This window comes from Gymnodraco acuticeps, unplaced genomic scaffold (genome assembly GCF_902827175.1).
Source record: "Gymnodraco acuticeps unplaced genomic scaffold, fGymAcu1.1, whole genome shotgun sequence".
Lineage (NCBI taxonomy): Eukaryota > Metazoa > Chordata > Actinopteri > Perciformes > Bathydraconidae > Gymnodraco > Gymnodraco acuticeps.
In genome coordinates, this window is record NW_022990970.1 from 22,044 (window position 1) to 37,123 (window position 15,080).

The 15,080-nt window shown below is 45.9% G+C and overlaps 1 protein-coding gene across 3 annotated transcripts; it reads right to left on the bottom strand.

Annotated features, from left to right (window-relative positions):
* Positions 1 to 4,053: 4,053 nt before the first annotated feature.
* Positions 4,054 to 14,265, bottom strand: arhgap15 (Rho GTPase activating protein 15). Of its 3 annotated transcripts, none has more exons than XM_034235519.1 (13): positions 13,954 to 14,265; positions 11,195 to 11,336; positions 11,049 to 11,114; positions 8,417 to 8,557; positions 8,018 to 8,107; positions 7,778 to 7,876; positions 7,562 to 7,679; positions 6,697 to 6,831; positions 6,166 to 6,264; positions 5,992 to 6,069; positions 5,421 to 5,555; positions 4,831 to 4,936; positions 4,054 to 4,614 (listed from the first exon to the last, which is right to left on the bottom strand). In XM_034235519.1, the coding sequence occupies exons 1-13, from the start codon at positions 14,010 to 14,012 to the stop codon at positions 4,431 to 4,433; spliced, it is 1,452 nt and encodes a 483-aa protein (XP_034091410.1). In that variant the 5' UTR covers positions 14,013 to 14,265; the 3' UTR covers positions 4,054 to 4,430. The 3 variants fall into 3 exon arrangements, with proteins under 3 accessions (XP_034091410.1, XP_034091411.1, XP_034091412.1); XM_034235520.1 differs by having other exon boundaries at positions 13,807 to 13,981; XM_034235521.1 differs by lacking the exon at positions 13,954 to 14,265 and adding an exon at positions 13,480 to 13,736.
* Positions 14,266 to 15,080: the final 815 nt, after the last annotated feature.

Sequence of the window (15,080 nt, forward strand, 5' to 3'; positions counted from 1 at the left end):
GTCTCTGTCTCAGAGTTAGTCGTCTCATAACTTTAGTGTTTGTTACATATGAAATGACGAGGTTAGCTACGTTAGCTAGCTAGCTTACAGCAGATCTGCAGTAACATCAGAAGGAGTCATGTGACCACATTGTTAAAATAAGACCATAAATCATTTTAGTTTCCAACAACAGAGACAGTTGTTCAGCTTTATCATCCTGAACGTCACCATGCTCCGTTCCTTATGGAAGAGTTTTGGGCCGAAAGTTGACCAAAAAATAAGTTGGCAACCGAACAGTTAAAAGCTGACAATAAATGTAAATAATGAAAAATAAACTGTTGACAAAAAAAATATACACTAGAAAAAAATGTTGACAAAAAGAAAAACAATTTTCAGGCCACCATAGGATACAAACTGTTGTACCTATAACTGTTCTTACGACTTGGTTCTGATCATCTGTTTATTGTTTACAGTCCAGTTCTGTTAACCTGTTTAGCCCCGAGCCTGTTTTCCAGGCCTCAGGCTCCAAAATGACATTCCCAGAACAAATGACCATATCTTCTAAAAGGGTTAAATTAATAATCTTTTTTCTCAAAGCAACGATAAACCTGTGAGTTGGATGCAGAAGAGTCAGAATCAATATAGATGTTTTTATTTTAAATTCAGATTGAACACAGTAAAAAATGTAAATTATAGTGTCCGTCCAAAAATAAACTTACTTATAGTGAAAACCACCCTTAGATGATGGGATCGGATACTAAAAGCTTTAGGAATCCAAAGTACAACATATAATAAGTACCCTGTATCAAGATTGATGCAAAACAAGTGACTTTTGACTTTTTTAGAGAGGTTTAGCAAATAAAACACTTCTGGGGTGATTTGGGTGGATTTGACCTGTCTCTGGAACCCTTCGGTCGATTCCGATGATTGACACCTCTTTAGAACCGTTAGAGCCAATAGTGTGACGAAGTCACGCCCATCTACTTCCGGTCCATGGGACCTTATTTCTGAAAAATAATGTATTGAAGTCAATGGAGAGAGAAAACGTATCTTTCGATCCCATTTGAATTGTGCCATGAATTACACATATGATGTTTGTCAATCTTAAAAAATCATTTCCAGGTCAAAAAAGACACAGTTTGTCGTAAAACTGTTGAAATATAAGACTATGAAAAATATGCAACTAGAATTGTTTTCCTCCACTAAGAGAGAGCGCCATATAGATACAATATATCTATATGGCGCTGGCTAAGATCAGATAACTTTAACAAGATGCCTGTGTGCTTAGTACCAGGTTGTTATCATTCCAGCAATGGGTCTTGCTCGTTCTTTCGCTTCCCATCTGATGAAAGGACCAGGAGTGGCTGGATCAAGTTAGCTACCTAGATAGTAGCTAGCACGTTAGTTAGCATTACAGCCTTGTCATTTTTATTAGCCTTAACATGAAGTAACATCAAGTAACCCAACATGTTAAACAGTAAGAGTAGTAGTCATATTTCGTGAACCCTTTGAAGAGTACTGTCACCGGCGTGATCATTCTATAATACACCATTTAAGCCCGGGGGAGAAATGCCAACGCTACATTAGCATCTGCGATCTGTTCTACTTCACGCTATCTGCACTAATGGTTGATATTAAACATTAAAAAGACCAGGCAGTTCAGAGAGAATCAAAGGAAGGTAGCTCTGCATGACATTCTTCTGGACGTGTTTCCTTGTGGTGATTGAGAGGGTGAGAGGGTGAGGGTGAGGGTGAGGGTGATAGTGAGGGTGAGAGGGTGATAGTGAGGGTGAGAGGGTGATAGTGAGGGTGATAGTGAGGGAGTGAGGGTGATAGTGAGCATGATAGTGAGGGTGAGAGGGTGATAGTGAGGGTGATAGTGAGGGAGTGAGGGTGATAGTGAGCATGATAGTGAGAGGGTGATAGTGAGGGTGAGAGGGTGATAGTGAGGGTGGAGAGGGTTGATAGTGAGGGTGATAGTGAGGGAGTGAGGGGTGATAGTGAGCATGATAGTGAGGGTGAGAGGGTGATATGAGGGTGAGAGGGTGATAGTGAGGGTGAGAGGGTGATAGTGAGGGTGATAGTGAGGGTGATAGTGAGGGAGAGAGGGTGATAGTGAGGGAGAGGGTGATAGTGAGGGTGAGAGGGTGAGAGGGTGATAGAGGGTGATAGTGAGGGTGATAGTGAGGGAGAGAGGGTGATAGTGAGGGTGATAGTGAGGGTGATAGTGAGGGTGAGAGGGTGATAGTGAGGGTGAGAGGGGTGATAGTGAGGGAGAGAGGGTGAGAGGTGAGAGGGTAATAGTGAGGGTGAGAGGGTGATAGTGAGGGTGAGAGGGTGATAGAGAGGGTGATAGTGAGGGTGAGAGGGTGATAGTGAGGGAGAGAGGGTGATAGTGAGGGTGATAGTGAGGGTGATAGTGAGGGTGATAGTGAGGGTGAGAGGGTGATAGTGAGGGTGAGAGGGTGATAGTGAGGGTGAGAGGGTGATAGTGAGGGTGAGAGGGGTGATAGTGAGGGTGAGAGGGTGATAGTGAGGGTGAGAGGGTGATAGTGAGGGTGAGAGGGTGATAGTGAGGGAGGGGGTGATAGTGAGGGTGAGAGGGTGATAGTGAGGGGGAGAGGGTGATAGTGAGGGTGATAGTGAGGGTGAGAGGGTGATAGTGAGGGAGAGGGTGATAGTGAGGGTGAGAGGGTGATAGTGAGGGAGAGGAGGGTGATAGTGAGGGTGAGAGGGTGATAGTGAGGGGGGAGGGTGATAGTGAGGGGGAGAGGGTGATAGTGAGGGTGAGAGGGTGATAGTGAGGGAGAGAGGGTGATAGTGAGGGTGAGAGGGGTGAGAGTGGATAGTGAGGGGGAGGGTGATAGTAGGGTGAGAGGGTGATAGTGAGGGGAGAGAGGGTGATAGTGGTGAGAGAGGTGTGAGAGGTGTGAGGGTGAAGAGAGGGTGATTAGTGAGGGTGAGGAGGTGATAGTGAGGTGAGTAGGGGTGATAGTGAGGGTGAGAGGAGTGAGAGGTTGATCGTGAGGGAGAACGAGAGGGTGATATTGAGGGTGAGAGGGTGATATGAGGGTGAGCGGGTGAGGGTGATCGTGAGGGTGAGAGGGTGAGAGGGTGATAGTGAGGGGAGGGTGATAGTGAGGGAGAGGTTGATAGTGAGGGTGAGAGGGTGAGAGGGTGATAGTGAGGGAGAGGGTGATAGTGAGGGGTGATAGGAGAGGGTGATAGGTGAGGGTGAGAGGGTGTGAGAGGGTGATAGTGAGGGAGAGGGTGATAGTGAGGGTGATAGTAGAGGGTTAAGAGGGTTGAGAGAGTGAGAGAGTGAGGGTGAGAGGGTGATAGTGAGGGTGATAGTGAGGGTTGAGAGGGTGATAGTGAGGGTGAGAGGGTGATAGTGAGGGTGAGAGGGTGATAGTGAGGGAAGTCAATCCTTTTTTGACAAGACAGTAAGACGTGTGTTGTTCTGAGAGACCGGAGATGTAGCTCATTGAGCGTTTCACACAAACAAATGTGTAACTTCACAGTTTTACGACACATTTAATTTGTTTTACTTGCAAAATTCTCTTTTAAATTGACAAACATCATATGTGTAATTCGTGGCACAATTCAAACGGGGTCGAAAGATAATCTTTCTCTCCCCATTGACTTCAATACATACTTTTTCAGAAATAAGGTCCCATGGAGGTCCACCGGAAGGGAGGGACTTCGGCTCTCTATAGAATCGAGGGGAAGTTCCTAAAATCCATCTAAACATGACTCATTGGTGAATGAGTGCTGCGCAGCCAGAATGCCCAAAACCGGAAGCTGCGATACACTCTGGTGGCTACTATTAGCAGCTATATATGAAATCTCCGTTTTTGACATAAAAATTGAATGATGGATTATCAGTAATCATTTCAAAGTGACACAGACACATTGGATTAACCATTGGATTAACCTTCAGCAGTGTTTTTATTGTTTTAATGCCATTGAACACGACTATTGATCAGACAACAACAGCTACGGTGAGACGATCTCCCCTGAATGCTCCGTAAAGCTACGTGTTGTGATGTCTGTGTTTGCTTCCCCTGTCGCGAGTTCGGATCGCTCAGTGATGATACTATACCTATAGAATCTGTGGAATTTCTAATCGGATATCTTGTATGTGCAGTTACGATAAGTAATAAGGGTATTTTTACCTTGAGTTCTGTGCTAAGTGCATTAGCATGTTTTCGCTCAGGGCTAATTTAGAAGCTTCTTGTGAGACTTGTGCTTTGTTTCGGTAAAAATGGTTCGTATCATCAGTGAGCTGAGTTTCTAACCGTTAAGTGAGTATGACACATTCATAGATTTTTTAAAACTAAGAAGCCCTGAGACACAGTTTCGTGAAAAAACGACCCGCCGGACCCGGATTAGGGTCCTCTCGGGTTTAACAGGTTAAACCACTTCAGGAGTTCTTCAGGTGATGGAAACTACTTCCTGTCCAGGCTGAAGATGTCGCGGCTCTCAATGAGGATGAACTCTATGATCTGGTTCTGGTACACCATGTTGACGGCCATGTTCCCCCCGTCCAGCTCGGGCCACATCAGCGTGGGCCCGAACACGATGCCGATGCCCTGCGTGGACATCAGGTTCTGCCTGGAGAACGTCAGGACTCTGAAACACAGATGGGTTCATCAGACTCTGAAACACAGATGGGTTCATCGGACACGCGCACACACACACACACATGCACATACACGCACACACACGCACATGCACGCATGCACACGCACACACACACGTGCATACACGCACACGCACACGCACGCACACACGCACACACATGCACGCACACACACACACGCACGCGCGCACACACACCAGGCGTACCTGTGCAGGTGTGAGAACAGCAGCTTCATGGTGTCCTGGTTGGGTCGGGGCAGATCCTGGATCAGTTTCTTAACAGCCTGGACCTTCTGTCTGGAATCTTTAATCTCTGTTCAGGAGAAACACAGCAGACTCTCTTTAGTTTCTGCTTCCTGTTGTTGTTTATCATGTCAACATGTTGTAGTTCTTCCTGTTTACAGTTCTAAACACAGTAAGGGCTGCACAATATATCCAGCATCCGTCACATGGCTTTATCAACATGAGCCGTACAGGTATCACAGAGACTAATCAAAGTATCTTCAGGGTTAGAATATCTGGCCAATCAGATGAGACCTTACTGCTATAGATGTCCCGCCCTAATGTAAAAGTCACACTATTGGCTGAAGGGTGAGTGAGGAAAATAGAGGGGGAAAGAAGCAGAAGAAGCAGGTCAAAGGAACATGTATGTGTTACATAAACGTAAAGTAGTTATCCTGCCCAACTAAACGTGTTAAATCACATGGAGACATCCCATTGGACTAGGGAGATGCTGCCTTCAGGGACCAACAGAAACACAGTAGATTCAGACTAATACACTGTCAGCTGTGACTCACTGACGGCCTCCACAAAGGGCTGGAAGGCTCTGAAGGGGAACAGCGGCTCTGGAAGCTCCCGGAAAAACATCTTCAGAGCTCCAGTGACGACGTGGACGTCTTCCCACTGACTGTGGTCCAGGTCCAGGGCCTCCTCTGGGGGGAAGAAGCATATATTCAATACGTCTGCATGGACACCAATATTAAAAACACATAGAGGGGGAGGAGTACTCTACTATATATCTACTATACTTTAGTAGAAGTACTCAGGTCCTATACTTGAGTAAAAGTAGAAGTACTCAGATCTTGTACTTGAGTAAAAGTAGAAGTACTCAGGTCTTGTACTTGAGTAAAAGTAGAAGTACCAGAGTGTAGGAATACTCTGTTACAGTAAAAGTCCTGCATTCAAAATGTTCCTTAAGTGAAAGTAGAAAAGTATTCTCATCAAAATATAGTGAAAGTAGCGACAGTAAAAGTAGTCATTGTGCAGATTGGTCCATTTCAGAATAATATGATGTGTTTTATAGTTATTGATGCATTAGTGCTGTTTCCTGTGAGACTTCAATGTGTTTCTGATGGAGATCTAACCGACCCTGATCCACCATGAATCGGAGTTTCTGGACGGTCGATAGATTTCCACTGACTCTGTAGATCCCGTCAACGTCCATACCTGAACAAAGAAATACAAGTCAAACCCCTTTCACATGAAACACCTTTAGGAGGCAGGCTCCATGAGGCCGTGTTTCTGCTGTCTCTGTGAACCCACCTCGCTTTTCGATGGCGTCCAAACAGAGCTGAACGAAGCTGGGCACCGTGGACCCCTCTCGCTCACAGAGAGTCAGCAGGTGGCATCCGAACACTCGATCTGAGACGAGACATCAGGCATTCAGACTGGAGTACTGACTGATGGATGATGTTACAACAGGTCTATCATGACGGCTCATTGCAGGTGGGCCGCCAAATCATTTGCAAAACATTATGATTTGTGTGGAAACATTTCATTATTAAGATTTTTTGTTATTTGAACCTCCTTTCTCTTTCTCGATCCTCCTGAGCTACGGTCATTATAGTCCTTAGCAACGGTCATTATAGTACTTAGCAACGGTCATTACAGTCCTTAGCAACGGTCTGTTCTACTGGATTAACAACGTGTCACATGTTCTGAAGGGTCAGAACTTTATTTAGCCTCCGTATTGTTTAGGTTGAATGTGGGCCGCGATCATTTTTAGATTCTTAAGTGGGCCCTGAGTCGGTTGGGAGCCACTGTGTTAGAGGGAGCTCCCTAAAGGGGGGTCACCTTTGATGAGGCCTTTCTCCTGCAGGGTCTTCATGGACGGACGTCTGATGATGAACTTCTTCAGTCGGTTCTTCACTCCGTTCTTGTCGGCGCTGTCCGAGGCGCTGTGTTTCAGCTTGGAGCTGACGAACATATCTGCACAGAAAACATCACAGTTAAAGCGTTAACATGTTTATTTGGTGTCGGACAGGTTCAGCAGAGACGGAGCTACGCGAGCAGCATCTGGACTTTCTCTCTCTGAGTTGGATCTAAAGAGTCGTGATCTGAAGAGTTGGATCTAAAGAGTCGTGATCTGAACAGTTGGATCTAAAGAGTCGTGATTTGAAGAGTTGGATCTAAAGAGTCGTGATCTGAAGAGTTGGATCTAAAGAGTCGTGATCTGAACAGTTGGATCTAAAGAGTCGTGATCTGAACAGTTGGATCTAAAGAGTCGTGATCTGAAGAGTTGGATCTAAAGAGTCGTGATCTGAAGAGTTGGATCTAAAGAGTCGTGATCTGAAGGTCTCTTTAAACCTCTTCAGAGTCTGCAGTATGGAGAATCATTCACAACCCTTTCAGGTGCACCTCGTATATCTCCATCAACTCAACCCTAACCCTGATCGCCTGTAAGATAGTTAAACCTGTCAACACACCAGGACTTCATCCCTTCATCCCTCTCACTCAACTCATCCCTTCACCCATCAAACCCTCCGTCCCTACATCTCTTCACCCTGCCCCCTTTAAACTTCATCCTCAGCCACATCTCTCCACCCATCGACCCTTTCCTCCCTGCATCGTATCCTCCCTTCACCAGTCATTCATTCTATCTCCTCCATGAAATGTAAATAGCAGTGTCTGTCTTCAGAGATATAGTGTTGCTTCTCACTGATGGAGCGCCTGTGAACCGGGTTGCGCTGCTTGGTGTTGGTGGATCCGTGTCCAGGGAGGGAGCTGTGTCTGGGCGGGAACTCTGAGCTGTTGGCCCGCCGCAGAGGGAGTTTACTCTGGAAAGAGAAAGAGTTAGGACCCCATGCAGGCAGGCTTTCCTTCCCACTAGCTGTACTGAAGGTCTCTTTTCAGAATCAAGGTAGTGAGATCTTACGGAAGAGTCGACGGTCTTTCTGATGCCGTCGAACCATTTACTGGCCGTGGAGTAACTCTCCGCCTGAAGGAGGTACTCACTCCCTGTGTGTGTTGTGATCTGGAACACAGGAGCTCAGGTCAGTCTCTTGGATATATACGTATCAGGGTGGCTCAGGGGCGGCTATAGCTCCTGAACCCTTTCAGTGGTAATGAGGTTTTAAACATCAGCTGATTGTTGGAGTTTGACGCTTTGTGTTACCTGGAAGACGTTTTTCCTGCTGGACTTGTCTGGCGTCCACTCGATCACAGCCCCGCACAGCTGGACCACATCTGTCTTACCTCCTGCTTTCTGAACACAAAGATATAAAGTTACTGCTGTCAGGCCCTTCAACAGGACTGAAGACAATGACTTATGAACATGAACCTGAACCTCCCCTCATCCCTTCACCCCTCCACCCTTTGACTCATTCACCCCTCCATCCTTTGACTCCTTCACCCTTACATCCTTCCTAGTTTATTGTGCCTTGTGTTGTCACTTTACAGTTTCACTATGAAGAGAAAGAGGTATGGTAATAGTAAGTATGGAGACACACAAACACACACACACACACACACACACACACACACACACACACACACACACACATTATGTCCTCACCATGCCAGCTTCCTGTTGTCTCTCTTTGTGAAGCAGCAGCTGATCTGAGGTCAGTTCGCCCCACATCCCGGTCCAGTTCTTCCTCTGCTTCTTCCCGCCGTCTGAGATCTTTGCCACATTCAGGAGGTCTCCTTTCAGCTCCTGCACACACACACACACACACACACACACACACACACACACACACACACACACACACACACACACACACACACACACACACACACACACACACACACACACACATACATACACGCACACGCAGACACACATGTACAGACACAGACACAGACACGCACACACACACACACACACACAGACACGCACACACCCACACACAGACACACAGACACACACACACACACACACACACACACAGACACACACACACAGACACGCACACATCCACACACAGACACACAGACACACACACACGCACACACACAGACACACACACACACACACACATGCACACACACACAGACACGCACAGACACACACACAGACACACACACAGACACACACGCACACACACACAGACACGCACACACACACACATGCACACACCCACACACAGACATGCACACACACACGCACACACACACAGACACGCACACACACGCACACACACACACAGACGCACACAATTTGGAGCTTGTAGAGTTTTATACTATCTTTAGGCAGATATTATAGGTCTCAGATATAAGGACATGACTCTGAAGTGTCCTGCTCCAAACCCCAAACAGATCCTTGTAGCCCCCCCCCCCCCCCCTCTCTTCCAGCTGTTACTAAGGACATGTCTCTGAAGTGTCCTGCTCCAAACCCCAAACAGGTCCTTGTAGCCCCCCCCCTCTCTTCCAGCTGTTACTAAGGACATGACTCTGAAGTGTCCTGCTCCAAACCCCAAACAGATCCTTGTAGCCCCCCCCCCCTCTCTTCCAGCTGTTACTAAGGACATGACTCTGAAGTGTCCTGCTCCAAACCCCAAACAGATCCTTGTAGCCCCCCCCCTCTCTTCCAGCTGTTACTAAGGACATGACTCTGAAGTGTCCTGCTCCAAACCCCAAACAGATCCTTGTAGCCCCCCCCCCTCTCTTCCAGCTGTTACTAAGGACATGTCTCTGAAGTGTCCTGCTCCAAACCCCAAACAGACCCTTGTAGCCCCCCCCCTCTCTTCCAGCTGTTACTAAGGACATGTCTCTGAAGTGTCCTGCTCCAAACCCCAAACAGATCCTTGTAGCCCCCCCCTCTCTTCCAGCTGTTACTAAGGACATGACTCTGAAGTGTCCTGCTCCAAACCCCAAACAGATCCCTGTAGCCCCCCCTCTCTTCCAGCTGTTACTAAGGACATGACTCTGAAGTGTCCTGCTCCAAACCCCAAACAGATCCTTGTAGCCCCCCCCCCTCTTTTCCAGCTGTTACTAAGGACATGTCTCTGAAGTGTCCTGCTCCAAACCCCAAACAGATCCTTGTAGCCCCCCCCCCCCTCTCTTCCAGCTGTTACTAAGAACATGTCTCTGAAGTGTCCTGCTCCAAACCCCAAACAGACCCTTGTAGCCCCCCCCCCTCTCTTCCAGCTGTTACTAAGGACATGTCTCTGAAGTGTCCTGCTCCAAACCCCAATCAGATCCTTGTAGCCCCCCCCTCTCTTCCAGCTGTTACTAAGGACATGACTCTGAAGTGTCCTGCTCCAAACCCCAATCAGATCCTTGTAGCCCCCCCTCTCTTCCAGCTGTTACTAAGGACATGTCTCTGAAGTGTCCTGCTCCAAACCCCAAACAGATCCGTGTAGCCCCCCCTCTCTTCCAGCTGTTACTAAGGACATGACTCTGAAGTGTCCTGCTCCAAACCTCAAACAGATCCTTGTAGCCCCCCCCCTCTCTTCCAGCTGTTACTAAGGACATGTCTCTGAAGTGTCCTGCTCCAAACCCCAAACAGACCCTTGTAGCCCCCCCCCCACTCTTCCGTCTGTTACTAAGGACATGTCTCTGAAGTGTCCCGCTCCAAACCCCAAACAGATCCTTGTAGCCCCCCCCCCTCTCTTCCAGCTGTTACTAAGGACATGTCTCTGAAGTGTCCTGCTCCAAACCCCAAACAGATCCTTGTAGCCCCCCCCCCCCCCCTCTCTTCCAGCTGTTACTAAGGACATGTCTCTGAAGTGTCCTGCTCCCAACCCCAAACAGATCCTTGTAGCCCCCCCCCCCCCTCTCTTCCAGCTGTTACTAAGGACATGTCTCTGAAGTGTCCTGCTCCCAACCCCAAACAGATCCTTGTAGCCCCCCCCCCCTCTCTTCCAGCTGTTACTAAGGACATGTCTCTGAAGTGTCCTGCTCCAAACCCCAAACAGATCATTGTAGCCCCCCCCCCCCCCCCTCTCTTCCAGCTGTTACTAAAGTGATGATTCTGGTCCGTAGCTTTACAATATATATTTATATATTTTATATAACTTCCAGAACACGTCTCATTGTTTTCTGACAGCAACGTTTCTGATTGGCCCCTGTGTGTAAAGCCCGCCCACATTTTAGTAATGTCGTCATGACGCAGCAAATCTGGATCAGCTCCAATGTTCCCCCGTTTTTAGAGATGTGGGTACGGAGGAGAAGAGAGAATAATATCTTGAATGTTGACTCACCGGGGGTTCGGCTCCTCCCACCCCGAGGACGCCGTGCTGAGACTGATTCCTGCGATGCCTGGAGATCTACGGGAGAAAACAAAGCGTTCAACAGATCCGTCTGAAGTGTCCTCGCTGCAGGGCGGAGGTTCTGGGTTCTGACTTACAGGGTTCTGCTGCAGGTCGGAGTCTTGCAGCACCATGGATCTGGACTGACTGAGCCGCTCTCCGGAGCTTTGGGAGCTCTTCATTCGCATCTGAACGGCTCCAAGCCGAGGTTCCATCAACAAGGGAGGCTTAGCAGAGATTCTGTGGACCAGCACACAGATTCAAAGATTCAAAGGTGTTCTCATCACATGCTCAGCAGCTACAGAGTAGAAATGGCAATGAGCTCCTCCAACAATGCAACATATATAATAAAATACAAAAATGCAAAATAGTGCAAGAAGTCAATATGCATGTAAATAGAATATGATATGTACAAGAACAGAATATGAAGACAAAATTAAATACGGTTTATTGCGGTGATAACTATTTATATAAACCAGCACACAGGTAAACAACACTCAGGTAAACAACACTCAGGTAACAGCACACAGGTAACAGCACACAGGTAAACAACACTCAGGTAACAGCACACAGGTAAACAACACTCAGGTAAACAACACTCAGGTAACAGCACACAGGTAACAGCACACAGGTAAACAACACTCAGGTAACAGCACACAGGTAAACAACACTCAGGTAAACAACACTCAGGTAAACAACACTCAGGTAACAGCACACAGGTAAACAACACTCAGGTAACAACACTCAGGTAACAGCACACAGGTAAACAACACACAGGTAAACAACACTCAGGTAACAACACACAGGTAAACAACACTCAGGTAACAGCACACAGGTAAACAACACTCAGGTAACAGCACACAGGTAAACAACACTCAGGTAAACAACACTCAGGTAACAGCACACAGGTAAACAACACTCAGGTAAACAACACTCAGGTACCAGCACTCAGGTACCAGCAGCACTCACTGCACTCAGGTAAACAACACTCAGGTACCAACACTCAGGTAACAGCACACAGGTAACAACACTCAGGTAAACAACACTCAGGTAACAGCACACAGGTAAACAAAACACAGGTAAACAACACTCAGGTAACAGCACACAGGTAAACAACACTCAGGTAACAGCACACAGGTAAACAACACTCAGGTAACAGCACACAGGTAAACAACACTCAGGTAAACAACACTCAGGTAACAGCACACAGGTAAACAACACTCAGGTAAACAACACTCAGGTACCAGCACTCAGGTACCAGCAGCACTCACTGCACTCAGGTAAACAACACTCAGGTAACAGCACACAGGTAAACAACACTCAGGTAACAGCACTCAGGTAAACAGCACACAGGTAAACAACACTCAGGTAAACAACACTCCGGTAAACAACACTCAGGTAACAGCACACAGGTAAACAACACTCAGGTAACAACACTCAGGTAACAGCACACAGGTAAACAACACACAGGTAAACAACACTCAGGTAACAGCACACAGGTAAACAACACTCAGGTAAACAACACTCAGGTAACAGCACACAGGTAAACAACACTCAGGTAACAGCACACAGGTAAACAACACTCAGGTAACAGCACACAGGTAAACAACACTCAGGTAAACAACACTCAGGTAACAGCACACAGGTAAACAACACTCAGGTAAACAACACTCAGGTACCAGCACTCAGGTACCAGCAGCACTCACTGCACTCAGGTAAACAACACTCAGGTACCAACACTCAGGTAACAGCACACAGGTAACAACACTCAGGTAAACAACACTCAGGTAAACAACACTCAGGTACCAACACTCAGGTAACAGCACACAGGTAACAACACTCAGGTAAAAAACACTCAGGTAAACAACACTCAGGTACCAGCACACAGGTACCAGCAGCACTCACTGCACTCAGGTAACAACACTCAGGTGAACAACACTCAGGTAAACAACACACAGGTAAACAACACTCACTGCACTCAGGTACCAGCAGCACTCACTGCACTCAGGTGAGCCACAGCTGCACAGGTAGCAGTTACAAACTCTAATTCAGAGAAAATTCTGATATTTTTCTTAGAATTCTGACTTTTGTTCAAATTCAGAAATATTTCTCAGAATTCAAACTTTCCTGAAAAGTCTGAAAAGTTTTAACCGCGATTCGAGTAAAATAACGATTCCACAGAATTCAGTATTTTCTCGAAATGATGACTTTTATTGTGACTTGTTTTCTTCCCTTATTGTGACATTGAACCTGTGGAATAGGAGGTGTTTAGTGGGTGAGCTTTAGTGAAGCGTAGCAGCTGGTCTTCATGTGTTCGGCAGGCCTTACACAACACCGTCAGCTGTGAGTGCACAACCATACCCACATTAAAAACAAAGCTCACCCAACAGTGGAAAATAGGTCTAGAGGATTGTAGAGCCAATCAGAGCAGGCCGAGGCATCTTAGATAACAATCCCATTTAAAGGATCGTGGCCGTTCATTTGTTTCCGTCCCGCACAGAGGAGGTCGGAAGTTTGACATTTTGATGTTGAAAACTCAAACCTACGACTTTGACCTGCGCCATGACAAACCCTCAGAACCAGGAAACAAAATGCAGCCCTCTTTCCGGAAGCAGGAAGCGTTCTGTCTCTGTACCACAGATCATAAACTGCTCATCTGAAGTCCCTAACACCTGTATTATCAGACCACACACACACACTGAACACACACCAAGAGAGGCAGAGTGTGATCCAGAGCACAGCAGGGAGTCCAGGCCGGGCGTCACTCACTCCCATCAACAAGAGTCCCAACCTCTGGTGACTTAGACCAGTCTGACACCAAACCATTGAGAATAATATCAGTTGAATGCGATCTCACCGTGAACCCGCCATCGGTGTGCGATCAGAGTCCTGACAGTTAGAGGAAGTGAGATTCATCACGTGGTTTCTCTTCAACTGCTGCAACCTCGTCGTTTCCTGGAGACTGAAAGAGTGTAACCTCAGCCTCTCTGCGAGCCGACGCGCTGCTCACGTTGTAATGTTGGTTTCTGGATGGTTCACATAATCAATGCATCTGTTTGAGTTCCTCTCTGAGTCTCTGAGTCTCAGCAGGACTTTAGCATCGCCTCAGAGTCTCTGGTGGACTCGCGTGTTACACACTGCTGCAGTTCATCTGTCTGGGAGCTGTTGAGAAACCCTTTTGAGGAAGTAACTGAGTTTTGGTTGTAAGGAAGAGGTTAAGGGCCAAAAAAAGAGAGACGTCAACGAAGTAAAAACAAACCGTAAGTTCTGTAATTAAAGTCAGAACGCTCACTTTATAATAAATAAAAACAAATTCTAACAATTTCCAAAGAAATTCAAATTCAGACTTTTTTCCTCAGAATTTTCCACTTTTTTGTCAAAAATCATTTGTTTTCTCAAAATACTAAATTTGTTCTCAAAATGTTACTATTTTTCAAAAAAATCTATTTTTGTTCTCAAAATTCTGAATAACTCACAAACTCTAAATTTACAAAAATTCTAAATTCACATAAACTCTAAATTCACTAAACTCTAAATTCACATAAACTCTAAATTCACACAAACTCTAAATTCACATAAACTCTAAATTCACATAAACACTAAATTCACATAAACTCTAAATTCACATAAACTCTAAATTCACATAAACACTAAATTCACATAAACACTAAATTCACATAAACTCTAAATTCACATAAACTCTAAATTCACACAAACTCTAAATTCACTAAAACTCTAAATTCACATAAACTCTAAATTCACATAAACACTAAATTCACATAAAACACTAAATTCACATAAACTCTAAATTCACATAAACTCTAAATTCACTAAAACTCTAAATTCACTAAAACTCTAAATTCACTAAAACTCTAAATTCACATAAACTCTAAATTCACATAAACTCTAAATTCACATAAACTCTAAATTCACTAAAACTCTAAATTCACATAAACTCTAAATTCACATAAACTCTAAATTCAC

What these genes read in the sequence shown, in the direction of transcription:
- arhgap15 (XM_034235519.1), bottom strand. Translation starts at nt 14,012, where the DNA reads ATGAATCTCACTTCCTCTAACTGTCAGGACTCTGATCGCACACCGATG. An exon ending in GAAAGACCGTCGACTCTTCC is followed by an intron (nt 7,680 to 7,777) that starts GTAAGATCTCAC and finishes TTCTCTTTCCAG; the next exon opens with AGTAAACTCCCTCTGCGGCG. An exon ending in GGTTCACAGGCGCTCCATCA is followed by an intron (nt 6,832 to 7,561) that starts GTGAGAAGCAAC and finishes TTTTCTGTGCAG; the next exon opens with ATATGTTCGTCAGCTCCAAG.